The 15107-nt window shown below is 48.0% G+C and overlaps 1 protein-coding gene across 1 annotated transcript in view; it reads left to right on the forward strand.

Annotated features, from left to right (window-relative positions):
- MYO1E (myosin IE) overlaps window positions 1-12370 on the forward strand; it is a 189682-nt gene extending 177312 nt beyond the window's left edge. Inside the window, exons 27-28 of the mRNA XM_006210989.4 lie at window positions 7389-7558; window positions 11560-12370. Coding sequence (XP_006211051.1) covers window positions 7389-7558; window positions 11560-11636 — 247 coding nt within the window. The 3' untranslated portion in view covers window positions 11637-12370. The remainder of the gene's footprint in view (window positions 1-7388; window positions 7559-11559) is intronic.
- The last annotated feature ends 2737 nt before the right edge of the window (window positions 12371-15107 follow it).

The raw sequence follows: 15107 nt of genomic DNA on the forward strand, positions 1-15107 counted from the left end.
ACGTTTCCAGTAATGTTTATAGATTCAACCTTTTGGAACAGAGCACATTTTAAAGAGCCAATGAAACAAAATGCCATTATTTTCCTTCTTGGAATTCCAAGACATAAATTTCACATCTGCAGAACAAAAAAGTGATATTTGAAAGCTTAATCCCAGCTCACCCTGGCGTAGACTTGGCAGACCCGGTACCCCAGAAGTGTGGGAGCGCAGAGCAATTCACAGAAGATGGCCTGGCCATATGCAGAGCAAGGATTCACAGTTGCAAGGACTCGGCTTGAGACCCAGGTCATTTGTTCCTTCCTCCATTGATTCATTCATTGAATATTTACTGAGCCATGTGCCTTCTGTGTGCCACATGCTGGGCACGTGAATCGTTCACTAATTACCCGCTGCGCTGCCTCATGTGACTTAATCTTCCCATACCTGGCTGTCCTCACCTGTATCGTTGAGCTAGTAATCATAGAAATGGAAAGCCCACTTGGGGTTTCTTGAAGATTAAATAAGGGCTTTGTAAACTATAAAGCACAGTGCAACTTGAAAGTTTATTTGTATTTGTTTTATGATTGTTATTCATGTGCTTTGGTCTTGCAGGGAAATAATAATATTCTACCAGAATTGAAAAGTAGGCACCCCCAAGCCCCATGAGGACATTCCAGAACTCAAGCCTTGGGCCTGCAGAGAGCTGTGGACTCCGGGAGGGTCTAAGCTTTGGCATTGTTGGCTTTAACGGGGGTGAGGGGTGGGGATGAGCAGCCTAGGGAAGCGAAGACGAGGGGACGAGTCGGGGAGCCGCTCTCCCCGCCCCACCCCGGCACACACACACGTAGTAGCCGGGCCGCTCTCTGTGGGCTCCGAGCAACAGCAGCGCAGAGAGCCGTGAGGTGACACTGCAGCAGACACGAGCTGCGTTTCAATAACATGGTCTTAGACTCCCTCTCCTGCTATGTTCCAGTCTCTTTCTAGTTAAACATCCTTTGTTCTAATCACCATAACAACTCACATCCCATGAAGAGTGAATGAACAGTCCTTCACTTTACAGTGCTTTGTGGTCATTGATGTCACTTGGTGTTTTGTGTTCTCGTGGGCTTCTGGCATCTGGTGAGACTGGGCATCTGTCCAGGAGGGCTCAGAGGTCACTTGGTGGGCATCCAGATGTTTCAGGGCAAAGGCACCACTTGGACTCCCCAGTCACTAACACAGGACTTCTCTAGCAGTGAAGTTTGCACAAAGCAAGCTGGGTGCAATGTGCTTGATTACTCTGGAAACTCTGTGGTGTGGGTTATGATCTGACTGCATTAGGTGTCTTAATGCCCTACTCGGAAAAGGACCTGCTGTAAAAGCAAGGTACTGTAGCCGAGCTGTTTTGTGTGTTTGTTTTCTTAATGAAGAATAGACACAATGAAGCGGTCAATGTGTACAGTCATCCCTTGGTATCCTCAGGGGACTGATTCTATTACACACAAACCCTCCATGTACCAAAATCTGCAGATGCGCAAGTCCCTTATATAAAATGGCACAGTATGTGCATATAACTTATGCTTTAAATCATCTCTAAGTTACTTATAATACCTAATACAATGTAAATGCTATGTAAATATTTGCCCTGCCCAGCAAATTCAAATTTTGCTTTTTGGAACTTTCTGGAATTTTTTTCCAAATATTTTCAATCTGCAGTTGGTTGAATCCGCATCTGGGATGCAGACCCCACAGATATGGAGGGCTGACTAACACAAATTACCCTGAAATGATGGATCACACAGTAACAGGAAATCTAAATTACACGGTGCCAAAGTTACATATAATGAAACACTGTATTTGCTCTGAGATGAGGAGTTTTATAACTACATACAGATTTGTATAAAGTGAACCTTTATTGTTGAAGTGGCAATAGGACAAATAACTGTCTTTGTGAGTCTGAAATTCTTGCTCCAACCCTCATTATCCCAATGAAGTAATTGTTTTTATAACAGTTTTCAATCATATGAGGTTTGGTGCAAATTATCATAAAATACAATTGGTACCAAAATGATCTAAAGCCTATATGACCTAAAGCCAAAATGATCTATGTGCATTATAGAGTAAGTCTAGACAAAGCGCTTTCCTGAAAGTGTAACTTCTCGGGGCACGAGGGTCTTGCTTGCTGTGTGAGAAAGTCTGGATTCCTTTCCCGTGGCTGTGAGTCGAGTCTGCAGGCACCTAAAAGGCCCCGTTAAAACAGTTTCTGGCAGCTCCCCGAAAGCCGTGGTCTCGCCCTGGGTTATTGATTGCACAGGACCGCCACCTAGTGGTGGGAGGAGATGGCCTGGGCTGAGTGTCCAGCAGACGGGAAAGTGGCTGTTCTCGCGGACGTTTTCTGTGGTGGCTTCTGGTCTCCAGCGTGGCGAGGTGGAGACAGCCATCGCCCCGTCGGCAAAGGCGTCCTGTGTTCCACGGTACATCTGATAGTAGAGATTTTGTTGCGAGCTCTCTGCAGAGTCTTCCTTGAACTAGAAAAAGGGCCTGGGCCATTGCCTGAATCCCTTTTTTTAACCCCTGAGGACACTGATCCCTAAAGAGGTGAAGTGATGGACCCAAGTCGCGTGCCAATTGGGGGCAGAGGGGTGCCTCAAACGCAGGGCACTGACTCTGACTCCAAAGCCAGTGTTCCCTCTGCTGCTACTCCTTCAGAGCGTGGGGAGTGAGGCCACATGGTCTCCCTGGGCCTTGCCCCACGTCCAGAGGCTGCAGTGGTGAGAACAGGCCCCGCCCCCTGGACCGCTGCATCGACCCCCTGCTCTGAGCAGGCGCCGGGGCTACCACAGGGTGCTGCAGGGGGTGAAACAAGATCCAAAGGCTGAGCAGGAATTTACAGTGCTGGCTGGGGGGTGGGGAGCATGACCAGAACCCGGGCCTAGAAAGATCAGTGTGGCTGGAGCTCTGGGGGCCTGATGCATAAGCCTCGTGTGGTCCAGTGATGAAGCCAGCACGAAATTCCAGGAACCCACGTCAGTCATTTTGTGGAAGTGTTGTGAGGGTAAAGGAAGTAACATCTGAAAACACCCAGCACAGTGCCTTGCCCGGGGCTCCAGGTAGGGGTTCCCAGACCACATCCCATCTGTCGACACTCACAAGAAGAGTGAAGACATGCTTAGATGTGAGAATGACGCAGGAGTGACCGGTGAGGAGGAGCGCTTTCCTGCAACTGGCTTGCTTTGCAAAGGTGCTGCCCACCTGGAGCAGCTATATCCCTTCCTGGTCACAGAGGACATTTAAACAGGAAAGAGCAGGACAGTGGTGACCTCAGGGTTGCCTGAACAGCACCTTTCCTACTGCAAAATGCGAAGCTGCTCTCCACTTCCACCTCCGCTCCCCATCAGACAGTCCCCTGGTCCACACTCTGCTCCCCAGCAAACAACGCCTCCTCTCAGAGCTCCCTGGGATCTCTCCCCTCCCAACTGTGGAGTGCTGTGAACCCCATTCAGCCAAGTGATAAATGACCAGATGACTTTACACTGCATGGTAGCAATTGTCCAGGGCCTGGGACAATCTAGCCCGCGGTTGCCAAGGGTCTACTGTACACGGGAGCCCGAATTTCCCAGTAATCCCTGAGGTTTTACTTTGATTGGTTTTAGTTTGACTTATCCTGAGGAAGTAGGCTCTGATGCCTTGGGATCAAAGACCATGCAGTGGTTGTGTTCACACAGATGTTTAAACGGTCCGCCTCAGCTCCGTCCGTTCCTCCGCTCTGCCCTGGTTCCCACCTGGGACACCCAGCAGCTGCTTGCATACATTCTGGGTATCAACAGAGCGCTGTGGAGCCCAGAGGGGCCCATGCAATTTACCTTTTTTTTTAAGCAGCTTTCTTGAGATATAATTTACGTACCATAAAATCACCCGTTGAAAGTAAAATTCAGCAGTTTTTAGCGTAGTCCCAGAGTTGTGCGACCATTATCATCATCTAATTTAGGAAGATTTTTGTCACCCCAAGAAGAAACTTTCTTCCCCTTAGCTGTTATTCCCCCAACCCCTGGCCCCTGGCAAGCACTACTCTACTTTCTGTCAATATAGATTGGCCTTTTCTGGACATTTCATATAAATAGAATCATCCTTCTTTTGTTAAATTTATTCCTATGTATTATATTATCTTTAAGGTATTGTAAGTGTAATTTTCTCAGTTTCATTTTTGGATTGTTCATTGCTAGTGCATAGAAATATAGCTGATTTTTATATATTGATCTTGCATTCTATCATCCTGCTGAATCTTTTTATCCTAATAGCCATTTAGTGTATTCCTTAGGATTTTCTATGGGCAAGACCATCTCATCTGCAGACAGAGGTATTTTTACTTCTTTTCCTATCTGTGTGCCTTTTACTTTTCTGGACTTACTGCTCTGGCTGGAGCTCCCAGTCCAGTATTGAGCAGAAGTGGTGAGCTGACATCCCTGTTTTGTTCCTGATTTAGGGGAAAATCATGTTTTTCACCAGCAAATATGATAGGCTATAAAAGTCTGTGGATAGGGGCTCCCAACCCCAACCAGGGCTTAGATTTCTACCAAGAGATGTGAGAAGACGCCGGTGGGGCCTGCAGCAGGCTGGGGTGCTGGGAGCGAGCAGGGCCACACCTGGCAGGGACTGGGTAGGCCAAGAGCAGGGATGTTAGAAGGATTTTCAGTGAAGGGTGAGGTGAGCTAATAAATGCTGAGCTGGGGTGATGTTCGGAGAGCCCATAAAGGCAACTGGCAGGAAAGACATGAAGAGGGAGGAACTGGGAGGCCTCCGTCAGCGCTGGAGGCAGATTGGCAGAGTAGCAAGGGGGCCAAGTCCTGGGATGGCTGCAGGCAGGATAGTCCTTCTTTTCAGAAGGTCATTCAGCTGCATCTCCTGCCCAGAGACTGCACCTAAGTCCCAGTACTCTTGGGCTGCAGATGCCTTAGCAACCTGCATTAGTGGTGGTAGATTTCTCCCTCTGGACATGAGACCAAATCTCCATCTGTGAACATCTGGGGAGTGTGTGTGCACATGCATGTGAGCCTGCACACGTATGTGTGCATATGTGCACGGGCCTTCCCAACCCTGCTCTCTGGAGCCACCAGGCTAGAGGCTTCCTCCCTCCCAGGGTGTTCTAATGCTCATACCCACTCCATTTCTTGTTGCTGGGAAATCAGATGACTTGGGGTATCCAGGCTAATGGCTCTTATTAACCAAATGCTGACACACCCCTAATATATAGGTTGCTTAATTAAAACCCTGCTTGCCCAGCCAGCTTTCAGAGAAGCAAGCACTTCTCAAGCAGGGAATGGGGATTTCCAGTAGATGAGGAAGGAAGTGATGTCATGCTGATGATCTGTACCATGCCTTTGCTCCACGATACAAGAAAAGTGCTTGGTGGGGGTGGGAAGGTGGGGATGGGGGTGGATCTGAAGAGAGTGGAGCCTGAGTTACCTTGGGGTTTGCTCCCTCCTACACAGGGAGCCCCAGGAAGCACCCAAGGACCCCCGCCCCTGCCGGGGACAGTACTACACTCAGCTGGCAGCCAGCACCCCCTTATCCCTAGCCAGCCCTGCACAGTCCGACCTGCTCATCCTGCAACCAGGAGCATCCATTATCACCGGACCTCAGCAAGGACGGTGGGGCTCTGCCTTCTTTAGAGCGCAGCTCAAAACTGGGTGTGCTTTTTCCTTCTAGAACTCAGGCCCCAGGAAATGCCCTCCCTTTTCCTCTCTCCTCCCACAAGTGTTAACAGACCTGACCAGCCCCACTATGTTTTCAGCCCAACCACTCTTAGAAAGAAATCTTAAGTTTCTTTTGAAGCAAATGAATGTCAGCCATAGTATAGTTAGTCCTTAAGCAAAGGAGGGGGGGCGGGTGTTTTCTATATTTCTTTTCCCTAAATGCGTTTTATGAACATATTTAATAAGTAGTTCCAGATGTTTAAAGATCTTGCTAATTAATGACAAGCTGTAGTTAACATTGAGATCTTGACTGAAAAAAAAAGCACAACCTAAAAGTTGAGAATTATGTTTCATTCAGTGGACATTTCTGAGGACTTGAAGCTGGGGAGACATCCTCTCGGACAGCTCTAAGGCATAGCTCTGGAGAGATAAGGGAGGAGCCAGGATATATAGGAGCTTTTGCAACCAGGTAATTGGACCATCAAAAGATTACTGTTAAAGAAAACCAGGTATCTAAAGTTGAGGAATTTAGTGCTTTTCCATGTATGGGAAGGTGTAAAAGTCTCGGCTCACTGGAATCATTACTTTGATGTGCACCTTGTCTGTGCCTTCCCATCCCGAGTCTCCTCAGCGCGCACCCTTGGGGGTGGCTACAGTGGGTGATGCCGCCACCCTGTTTCCATCCTGAATTCTCTCGGGGCACACCACTAGGGGGGGGCGGCTGCAATGTGATGGCTTGATGGCTGCAGCATCTTTTGCGGATATGGCAGGCTGTATTTTTCATTCGCAGAGACAATGTATGTATGAATGGTGACTGGAGGCAGTGTGGTATGTAGAAAGGCTACATTTAAAGCTAGCAGACCTGGATTAGGGTTTCAGTGCCGGAGGTATTTTTGACCAAGGGGAGGAAGGAGGTGCTGCTGGCATCCGAGGGGTAAAGGTGAAGGATGTTGCTAAACACTCTGCAGAGCACAGGACAGCCCCCTCAACAAAGAATTATCTGCCCAGAGTGTCAAGACCGCTGATGTTAAGAAATTAGTTTGGATAAACTTTTGTGCAAGAACATTCCATAGCAGCATTTTTTTGTAATGAAACTGGAATCATTCCAAATGACCATCAACAGTGGACTGGATCTAGATGCAGTGGAACAGGGTAAAGCAATGAGAATGAATGAAGCACAGCTACATGCACCAGCAATGTTCACTGCAGACATGGAGTGAGTGACCGTAACATGTGATTCCTCTTACACAGTTAAAAAAAAAAGGAGGCGGGGGGAAGCTGCAAGTATTGTTTAGGGATACTTGTGTGCATGGTTGAAACTCCAAAGAAAAGGAGCATTAATATAAAATGAAAGCGTGGGGGTTCATTCTGGGAGGTATTACAGTTGAGGAGAGGCACTTGCGGGTTTCTGTGGCACAGTTCTGCTTCCATAGTTGGGGGAGGACAGGTACGTGACTGTTTTATCCTTTAGGTGCGTAACTATGTTTCGTTAACTTTGGTAGCAGTATGTGTCTTTTCCACGTTCCCTTTTATGCTGGGGACACAGCAGCAGCCGCCATCTTTATGAAGAGCTAACTCTGCTTTTGCAACGACCTTGTCAGAGACAGTGTTTTATTCTGAGAGACAGTTGAGGGAGTGACATGTCCTTCTAATGTTGGAGCTGGATTTGAACTTGAATCGGCCGGTGCTGCTGCCTCCTGTTGTGTCCCATCTCACCTGCCTCCACTCTCTCCACAGGGTCCGGAGACAAACAACCAGCCGGCCTCCCCCAGCCGGAGGCAGACCCAAGCCCCAGCCCAAGCCCAAGCCCCAGGTGCCACAGTGCAAGGCTCTGTATGCCTATGATGCTCAGGACACAGATGAACTCAGCTTCAATGCCAATGACATTATCGATATTATCAAAGAAGGTAGGTGCATGGCTGGCTGGCTGGCTGGCTGAGTGGGACCACCTCCAAGGGCATATAGTCGCATTGCTATAAAAATGAGTTTAAATGTGACGGAAATTTGTGGGCTTCTGAAACTTGCAGAGGTAGGTCAGGCTTTAAGCTCAGTTTGGTCAAGACTCCAGCTTTTTTTTAATGCTTCTTTTAGCTTTGCCCTCTTTGTATATATTTCCTTCTCAGGCCATTTTTCCTCATGGTACCAAAAGGGCTACATCAGTTCCAGGCCAAAAAAGGGCTACAACCAGCTCCATGTCTGAAATCCATGTTATCTCTGAAAGTTATTCTCTTAGCCATTGGACAAAAGTCCTAAGTTTCACTCAGATTGGACCACATTGGTCACGTGTCCATTCCTGAACCAATCTCTGTAGGGAGACAGGCTGTACCCTGAGTGGGTTAGACCCGGCGGGGACTGCCCTGGGAAATGGGATTTAGGTACGTTCCACCCAAACTTCCTGGTCTCCTCATGTAGATGGAATGGAAGCGGGGGGTGCGGGGCAACCTGTAACATTCATTATAAAAGTGGTCCGTGGGCTTGGCTGAATGCTTTAGTAATTTGGTAAAGAGTGTTAAGTTAGAATATAATATACATGGACTCATATACATCACTGCTTATGGAAGCATGAAGAACAACAGTAATTCCTAAATAACTTAGGATGTTAGCAAAAGCACCGTGAAAGAAATGGCATTTGTGGTGAGGGATGGGAGACAGAAGGGGGAGCCATGGAGGCTAGAAAGAGCGAGTTGTTAGGAAAATGAGCAGACACTAGACCGTGGTGCAGAATCCCAGAGATGATGTCTTGAGGGGTGAGGTGGAGCCAGAGCGGCCTGGTCATCAAGGGCCTGGCTGTCAGGCTCTGACAAGCTGTGGACAACCTGAGTGGACAGTTGGCCGGGCTAGCTTTCAGGAAGAGGTGGCGAAGGGCAGTTCTAGGAAGCACCTGCCCTCACTCCCGGGAGAATTCTAGGACCAGCCTCCTTCTGGGCATTAGCTTTATCTCCTTTAACTGGTTTTCTACAGGTGTTACTATTTTAAGCCATTTAGTATCCTTCAAAAGTTGGAATAAATAAGCATTAAAATAAACCCTTAGTAACACAAACCGGTTTTTTATCACCGGCTTTGTGCAGCAAAAATACGGGAAATGACCTAACATGCAGTGACAGGGATTAGTGACGTCAGCGTTGCTGTGTCTGTTCAGTGAACTTGGGTGCAAAAAACTTTGTGTTAAAGATAATGATGCAAAAGGACAGTAAATTTATTAAAGTGGAAACTGGTTCATGGAGGAAAGGAAAAAGTTAGGTTAGAGACTATGGACTGCCGTCTCAATTTTGTGAAAATATAAAACACATGGAATAGAACATGTTAAGTGGCCTCAAGGGTTGACTTCTGAGGATTACTTTTCATTTCTCAAAATTTTCTAGAAGTCACATGTACTGTATCATTTGACCAGTTATCTGTGTAAAATGTAGAGTCTGAGAAGTGATCAAAACGTGCTATAAATGATCGTTGTAATGTAAACGGGGCTAGGCGTATAGGAAGGCGGGACAGCACAGCACCAGAAACAGACCCGCGTGCGCGCAGGTACTTAATACGTGATAAATGGGGCATTTGAAATCGGGGAAAGGATAGGCAATTACCTTCCACTTTGAAAAGAAAGTAAGTTTGATCTCTACCTCATACACAAATATCAGGTGAATTAAAGATCTAAAATATATATAACTAAGTTATAAAAGTCTTAGAAATAAACCTAGAATATTAATCTTTGGGTGAGAAAAGCCTTCCTAAGGAAGCTGTTAAACTCAAAAACCATATAGGATTTAACCTCATAAAAAGGCTACATTAAAACCGACATACGGTGAGCAGCACATACGCAAAGTTAAGTCATGGGAAACAGACTAGGAAAAAATGTCTTCCATATATAAGTAGCTCCTCCACATGAATAATAAGACAAGTAATCCATCCCCAAAGTGGACAGTCTCCTGAGGCAGGCGGTGCACAGCAGAACCTCCTTCATCATCAGTGAAATACGAAGTGAAGCTTTCACCTGTGGCACCGCGAAGATGAAAATGTGACACGGTCCACATTCCTTCATCCAAATCGTTTGAGCTAATTGAGTTTCAGAAATCAGAGACAGGAGCGTCTAGGAAGTTGATAATGGTGTATATACACAACATAGAGCATCGAACACCCCTTGCAGGTCCCAGGCCAGCAACTTAGCCTCAGTGTTTCTGCTGTGGGGCCTGAGAGCCTTCCCACTTGGCGGAAAGAGACATCATAAACAAGCCCACGTCCGATCAGGTCAAGTTTTGCCATCAAATGAGTTACAGAAAACTTCATTTTCAGAACTTGCTGGATTTTGTCATTGTAAATAAAGGGTGGATTGTAGGAGCTGTGCTTAGTCAGGTAAATCAGGTACCTCCTTTCACTAGTTACTGCTGGAATAGACTTTTGGGAAGGGAATTTAACAGTATTTACCAAAATTGTAAAACACCCATGTCAGAATGGTTACTTCAGATTTATATATTAACCCTTTCCCCCAAGGTAAGTCCCAAGTAAATAAATATTTAACTGCATCAAAGAAACAAACTGCATCAAAGAAATACTATCAGTATGGGAAAGGATTTCTAAAAGTGATAAAAAAAACTAAGAAGCTGTGAAATAGACCATTTGATTCAACTGCTTATGTATTAAAATGTCATAAAAAGTTAAAAATGAGAAGTGGGCTATCTGTAACTCATTTAGCAGATTCACTAATATGTAAAGAACTCCTAATCAATAAGATTGAGACCAACAACAAACAGGAAAATAGGCAAATGATCTGAGCAGTGGCATCTAAGAGCTATGGAAACTTTATATACAGATAGGAAGTGATCTGAAGTCTTAAGGTTAGAAGAAGTGCAGAACATGTAGCAGGCCATCAGTTGTGAACAAAAGGGGGTAATTTTTATAACTACTTGCTTTTATAGTCATGAAATACCTCTGGAAGAAAGTATAAGAAGTAATACTGCTCACCCTCAAAGAAGGGGTCTGGGTGGCTCTTTTCACTCTATCCTTTTGTACGGTTCAAAGTATTACCTATTACAAAAAGTAATTTTGCTTTTCTTACAAATAGACGGTGCATGTTCTTTGACCCAAGAATCTATCCTATAGAACTACTTGCACACGGGGAATAAAGATGTGTGTGGACATTTATTGCATTAATAGTGAAAAATTGGGGAACGAATATCCATCAATAAAGGAATGGTTGAATTTTGGTATATAGTGCCAGTGTTTACAAAATGAGATACACACACGGAAGGATTACTGAGTATTTAAAAGCAAGATGCAGAATAGTTACATACAGAATGTTCTGTTTAAAATGAATGTAATGGGGAGGGTATAGCTCAGTGGTAGAGCGCATACTTAGCATGCACGCGGTCCTGGGTTCAAGCCCCAGTACCTCCATTAAGAAAAAGAATGTGTTTATAATCACAGAAGAGGATCTGGAAGGATATATACCAGATGCTCATTACTGGTGAAGGGTCTGGGGCTAAAGTGGGAAATAAGGATTGTGAGGTGTTGCCTGTGAGTTCCCCCAGAAGGGTTCTGAGATGGCCTGAGGAGTGTGAAAGGTGCAGCGGGGGAGTAGCCCCCATGAAAGAAAAAGGGGGAAGCACGATTGCAGCCATCAGACCCCAATGCCACCAGGCAGTCTGCCGACCCAGCTGCTGCTCCAGGGCCAGGACTGCTTGTGGGGGAGGCTGGAATGCTGGGGCCCCAAGGGGAGCAACCCGCCTGTCTCAGGCTGGGCACAGCCCCCAGGGCCGGCAGCTGGAGCCTGGCAGCAAAACCTCACATCGAGGTTAAGAAGGGAAAGAACGAGGGTGGAGCTCAGTCCCGTCGCCCGTGGGCTGCACCCTCGGGAGCGGGGCGCATCTGGCCTGGGCAGAAAGCCGTGCTCACCTTCACTTCCGCTGTCTCCCTGCAGACCCTTCTGGCTGGTGGACAGGTCGGCTGCGAGGCAAGCAGGGCCTGTTCCCCAACAACTACGTGACCAAGATCTGAGGCGCACGGAGGCTGGGACGCAGGGACGCAGGGGCTCCCAGGCAGAGACGGGAGGGACGTGTGGGGGCTCTCCTGCCCCGTGGCGAGCAGCTGCTTCTCCAAGGCCTGGAGCTATTCTGGCGCCTTCCCCGTGGAGGACCTCGAAAAGCTGGGCTGGGGACGGGGAATGTCGCTCCGTACATGATCCTAAAAGGCAGCCTATTCGCAGGCACCCAGGAGGGCAAAGCAAGCACCCAGTAAGACTTATTTATTCTATTTAAACCTGGTGGGAGGACGGGCGAGGTCCACGCAGACCTCCTGGCTCTACCAAGACAGCACCTGCTCGCTCCCCGGGCCCAGGGAATGGCTGGACGCGGCCGCTGACAAGTGCCTTTAATTGAAGAGCACATTTCTCTCATCCTTCTTTTCCTTACCTGCACACACATTCCTCTGGCACCTTCCCTCAGGGAGGACCGGCTCCCTGCCGGCGGGGCTTGGCTGAGCATGCGCTTCCCGCCGGGGCCCCGGGCGCTGGGTGACTTTGCTGGGACCAGCAGGGCTGTCCGCCAGGCTTGCTCTGGGTCTTCAGTTGGAATGTGGCTGGCCCATGTTGGTTTTTGTGATTAATGCTGTACCTATTACAAGAAGGATCTCTTTTTTTCAAGCTGTACATTTATAAAAAAAAAAAAACCAGATCATATACTGTATATGTAAAAATCTCAAGATGGTAGAAACATGTATGAATGTACTGAGTAGTATCCCACTGTACTCACGCATAAGGTAGGCCTTACTACAGACTCACACCGGGTGCTGACAGACGTGCACTGCTCCTTTCCAACTATAGCATCAGTGTTACCGCTTTCTAGTTCAGTCCTGCAGACCCTCGTAACCCTCTCCTAGGTTAATTTTCCTCTGTCCCCTCCAGCCCCACCCCGTAACCCCTCCCTCCTAAATAAATAAAGGAATCAGTGAACCACCCTGTTCTTTCATGGTGTTTGTCTGGGTTGAATTGTTCCCCCCTCCCAGAGGAAGTATGAAGTCCTAACCCCCAGCACCTTACTTGCAAATAGGGTCTTTACAGAGGAAATCCAGTGAGCCCTCATCCAACACAACTGGTATCTGGATAAAAAGAGGAGATTTGGACCCAGATCAACACACAGAGGGGGAGAAGATGATGTGACAGGTCTGCCACTGACATGCCAGGGAGGGGGCCTGGAACTGATCTTTCCATCACAGCCCTCGGAGGAGCCAGCCCTGCCCACACCTGCACCTCGGACGTCCAGCCTCCACAACTTAAGGCAGCAAAGTGCTGCTGCCAAGCCACCCAGCCCAGCACAGCGAGGCAGTGTTTACTCCAGTAACAGTGGAAAGCTGGAAACGACGTTATGTCCATCCAGGAGGGAGACCACGCCTTCTCGGTCTGTCCTTCCTCGGTGGCTTCAGCGATCCTTAAGTTCCTGGGCAGGTAGGGTGTGACAGCACACCTTTGTGTCATTCAGGATCCCCATGTCCTTGGGAAACAAATTATCCAGGGTTACCTATTAGGGACAAAGTATACCATTTAATTCTGTTTTACTTCAAGAACAGAGTGCAAACTTCATTCACTAACAATAGCAAATAATGTTTAAAGTATATTTCAGCTCCAGTTGATGATTAGTTAAAGAGGAAAATAAAGTGTGATGACACGGGGAAGGGGAATTCTGACACTAAGTCTCTACATCTTACAAGGGACTTCCAGTTTCACACTCCTAGGCTCACTGACAGTGGGAGAAAGGCGGCAGAACTAGAATTCGAACAACTCCCCACAGCCTCAAGTCACAGGCTGCTTTCTCGCAGGCAGGACCACCCAGATCGCCCTCCTGCGTCACCTGTGTCACCGCCAGCCCCTGTCCAGCTCCCACGTGCCTCGCCCAGGGCCGGGCTCACGGGAACGCTCGGCACACGTTGCCTGAGTAGGAGACTGAATTGATGTTTATAGTTGAGGACACACGAACCTAGGCTTCCTCTCATCTCTGGATCTAGCCAGGCCTGCTGTTTGTTTGCTGTTCAGTTAAACAGACAGGAGAGTAGTTCAGGAATCACTCAAGCAGGGAGGACATACAGAGGAGCAAGGGCCACGCCTGCCTTCTAGAACTGCCATTTCGTGTGGGAGAAGGGGCATGTGTGTGCACATACCTCATGTGCATAGCAGTAGAAACTGCCCTGTACCTGTAAAAACGTGACAGATCCCTTCCACTGACGGTTTAAAGTAACCCAGGACCACGTGAGCAGGCTTGAACTCGGACCCGAGGGCAGAGGTCTTCAAACTAGCCGTGGACCAGCAGTTCCCAAACCCTGGCCTCAGAACCCCTTTATACTCTTGCACATTCCTGAGGCCCTCTGAGAGTTCTGCTTCAGTGGGTTTTAGCTGTCAGTATTTACTAGAAATTCAAACAGAAAATTTTAAAACACCAGCAATCACACACTTCCCATCATCACATGTCATACAGCCTCTGTAGGATTCCACCATAAACTACTGACAGAATGAGAGTGAAAAAAGTAAATAACATCCTAGGATTATCATAAAAAGAGTTTTGAACTCCTAGACTTCTTAAAATCAGACACATTTTGAGAACCACCAGGCACGGTAAGTGCTAATGAATGGGGGATGCAGCAGGGAGAGGAGCTGGCTTTCTGAAACATCACGCCAGGGGCCATCTTGTCACCCAGCTCAGGGAAGACTGGCACCCAGGGCGAGGGCGACGCTGAAGCCTTCTTTATGAGCTTGCTGCCCCACCAGCAAGGGTGTGGACCACCCACACCCACCTGATCAAACGTGACCCACCACCCTTACCAAGTCCACCCCATGAAGGCAGAGAAGGGTGAGGAATGCAGTTTCCCTTTTAAAGGATGTTCCTTGCAAAGTGCACACACCAGGTCCACTCACAGTCTGCTGTCCAGAACTTAGTCATGTGGCCTTAAATGCAAGGGTAGGGTGGGAGTCTCTTGCCAGGGACAGTTAGTCTCTGCGCAGAGCAGGTTGCCCAGAGCCCAGGAGATAGCTCCGTCTCAGCCATGGCTCCTTCCAGGTAGAGATGCTCACCAGGACAAGTGAAGGACAGCATGGCTGTGCAGCCGCGTGACCGGGCTCCCTGCAGAGCAGGGCATGTACGTAATCCAAATCCTTTCCCTTGTGACTCCCTCTGAACTCCCCCAGACCTCCTGAGTGGAGGTGGGCTGACCGGGGCTGGCCCTGCCTCCAGTACAGCAGGTTTTCTGGGTGGTTTCCTTGGTGAGTGAGGGTGGAGTCTGGTTTCAGGAGCAGAGAGTGCATGGTGCACCTTTGGTCGAGAGCCTAAAGATATTCCTGGCACCCTTCACCTTTGAGCTCAAAGGAATAGGAAGCACTGCATTGCCTTCCCTTCATGTTTTGTCTCTCCCAAGGCCTAGCTGGTCTCACAGTTCCTGCTGAATTCAGGAACTCACTCTTATTCCCCCCAGCTCATCTTGATT

This window comes from Vicugna pacos, chromosome 6 (genome assembly GCF_048564905.1).
Source record: "Vicugna pacos chromosome 6, VicPac4, whole genome shotgun sequence".
NCBI classification, from domain to species: Eukaryota; Metazoa; Chordata; class Mammalia; order Artiodactyla; family Camelidae; genus Vicugna; species Vicugna pacos.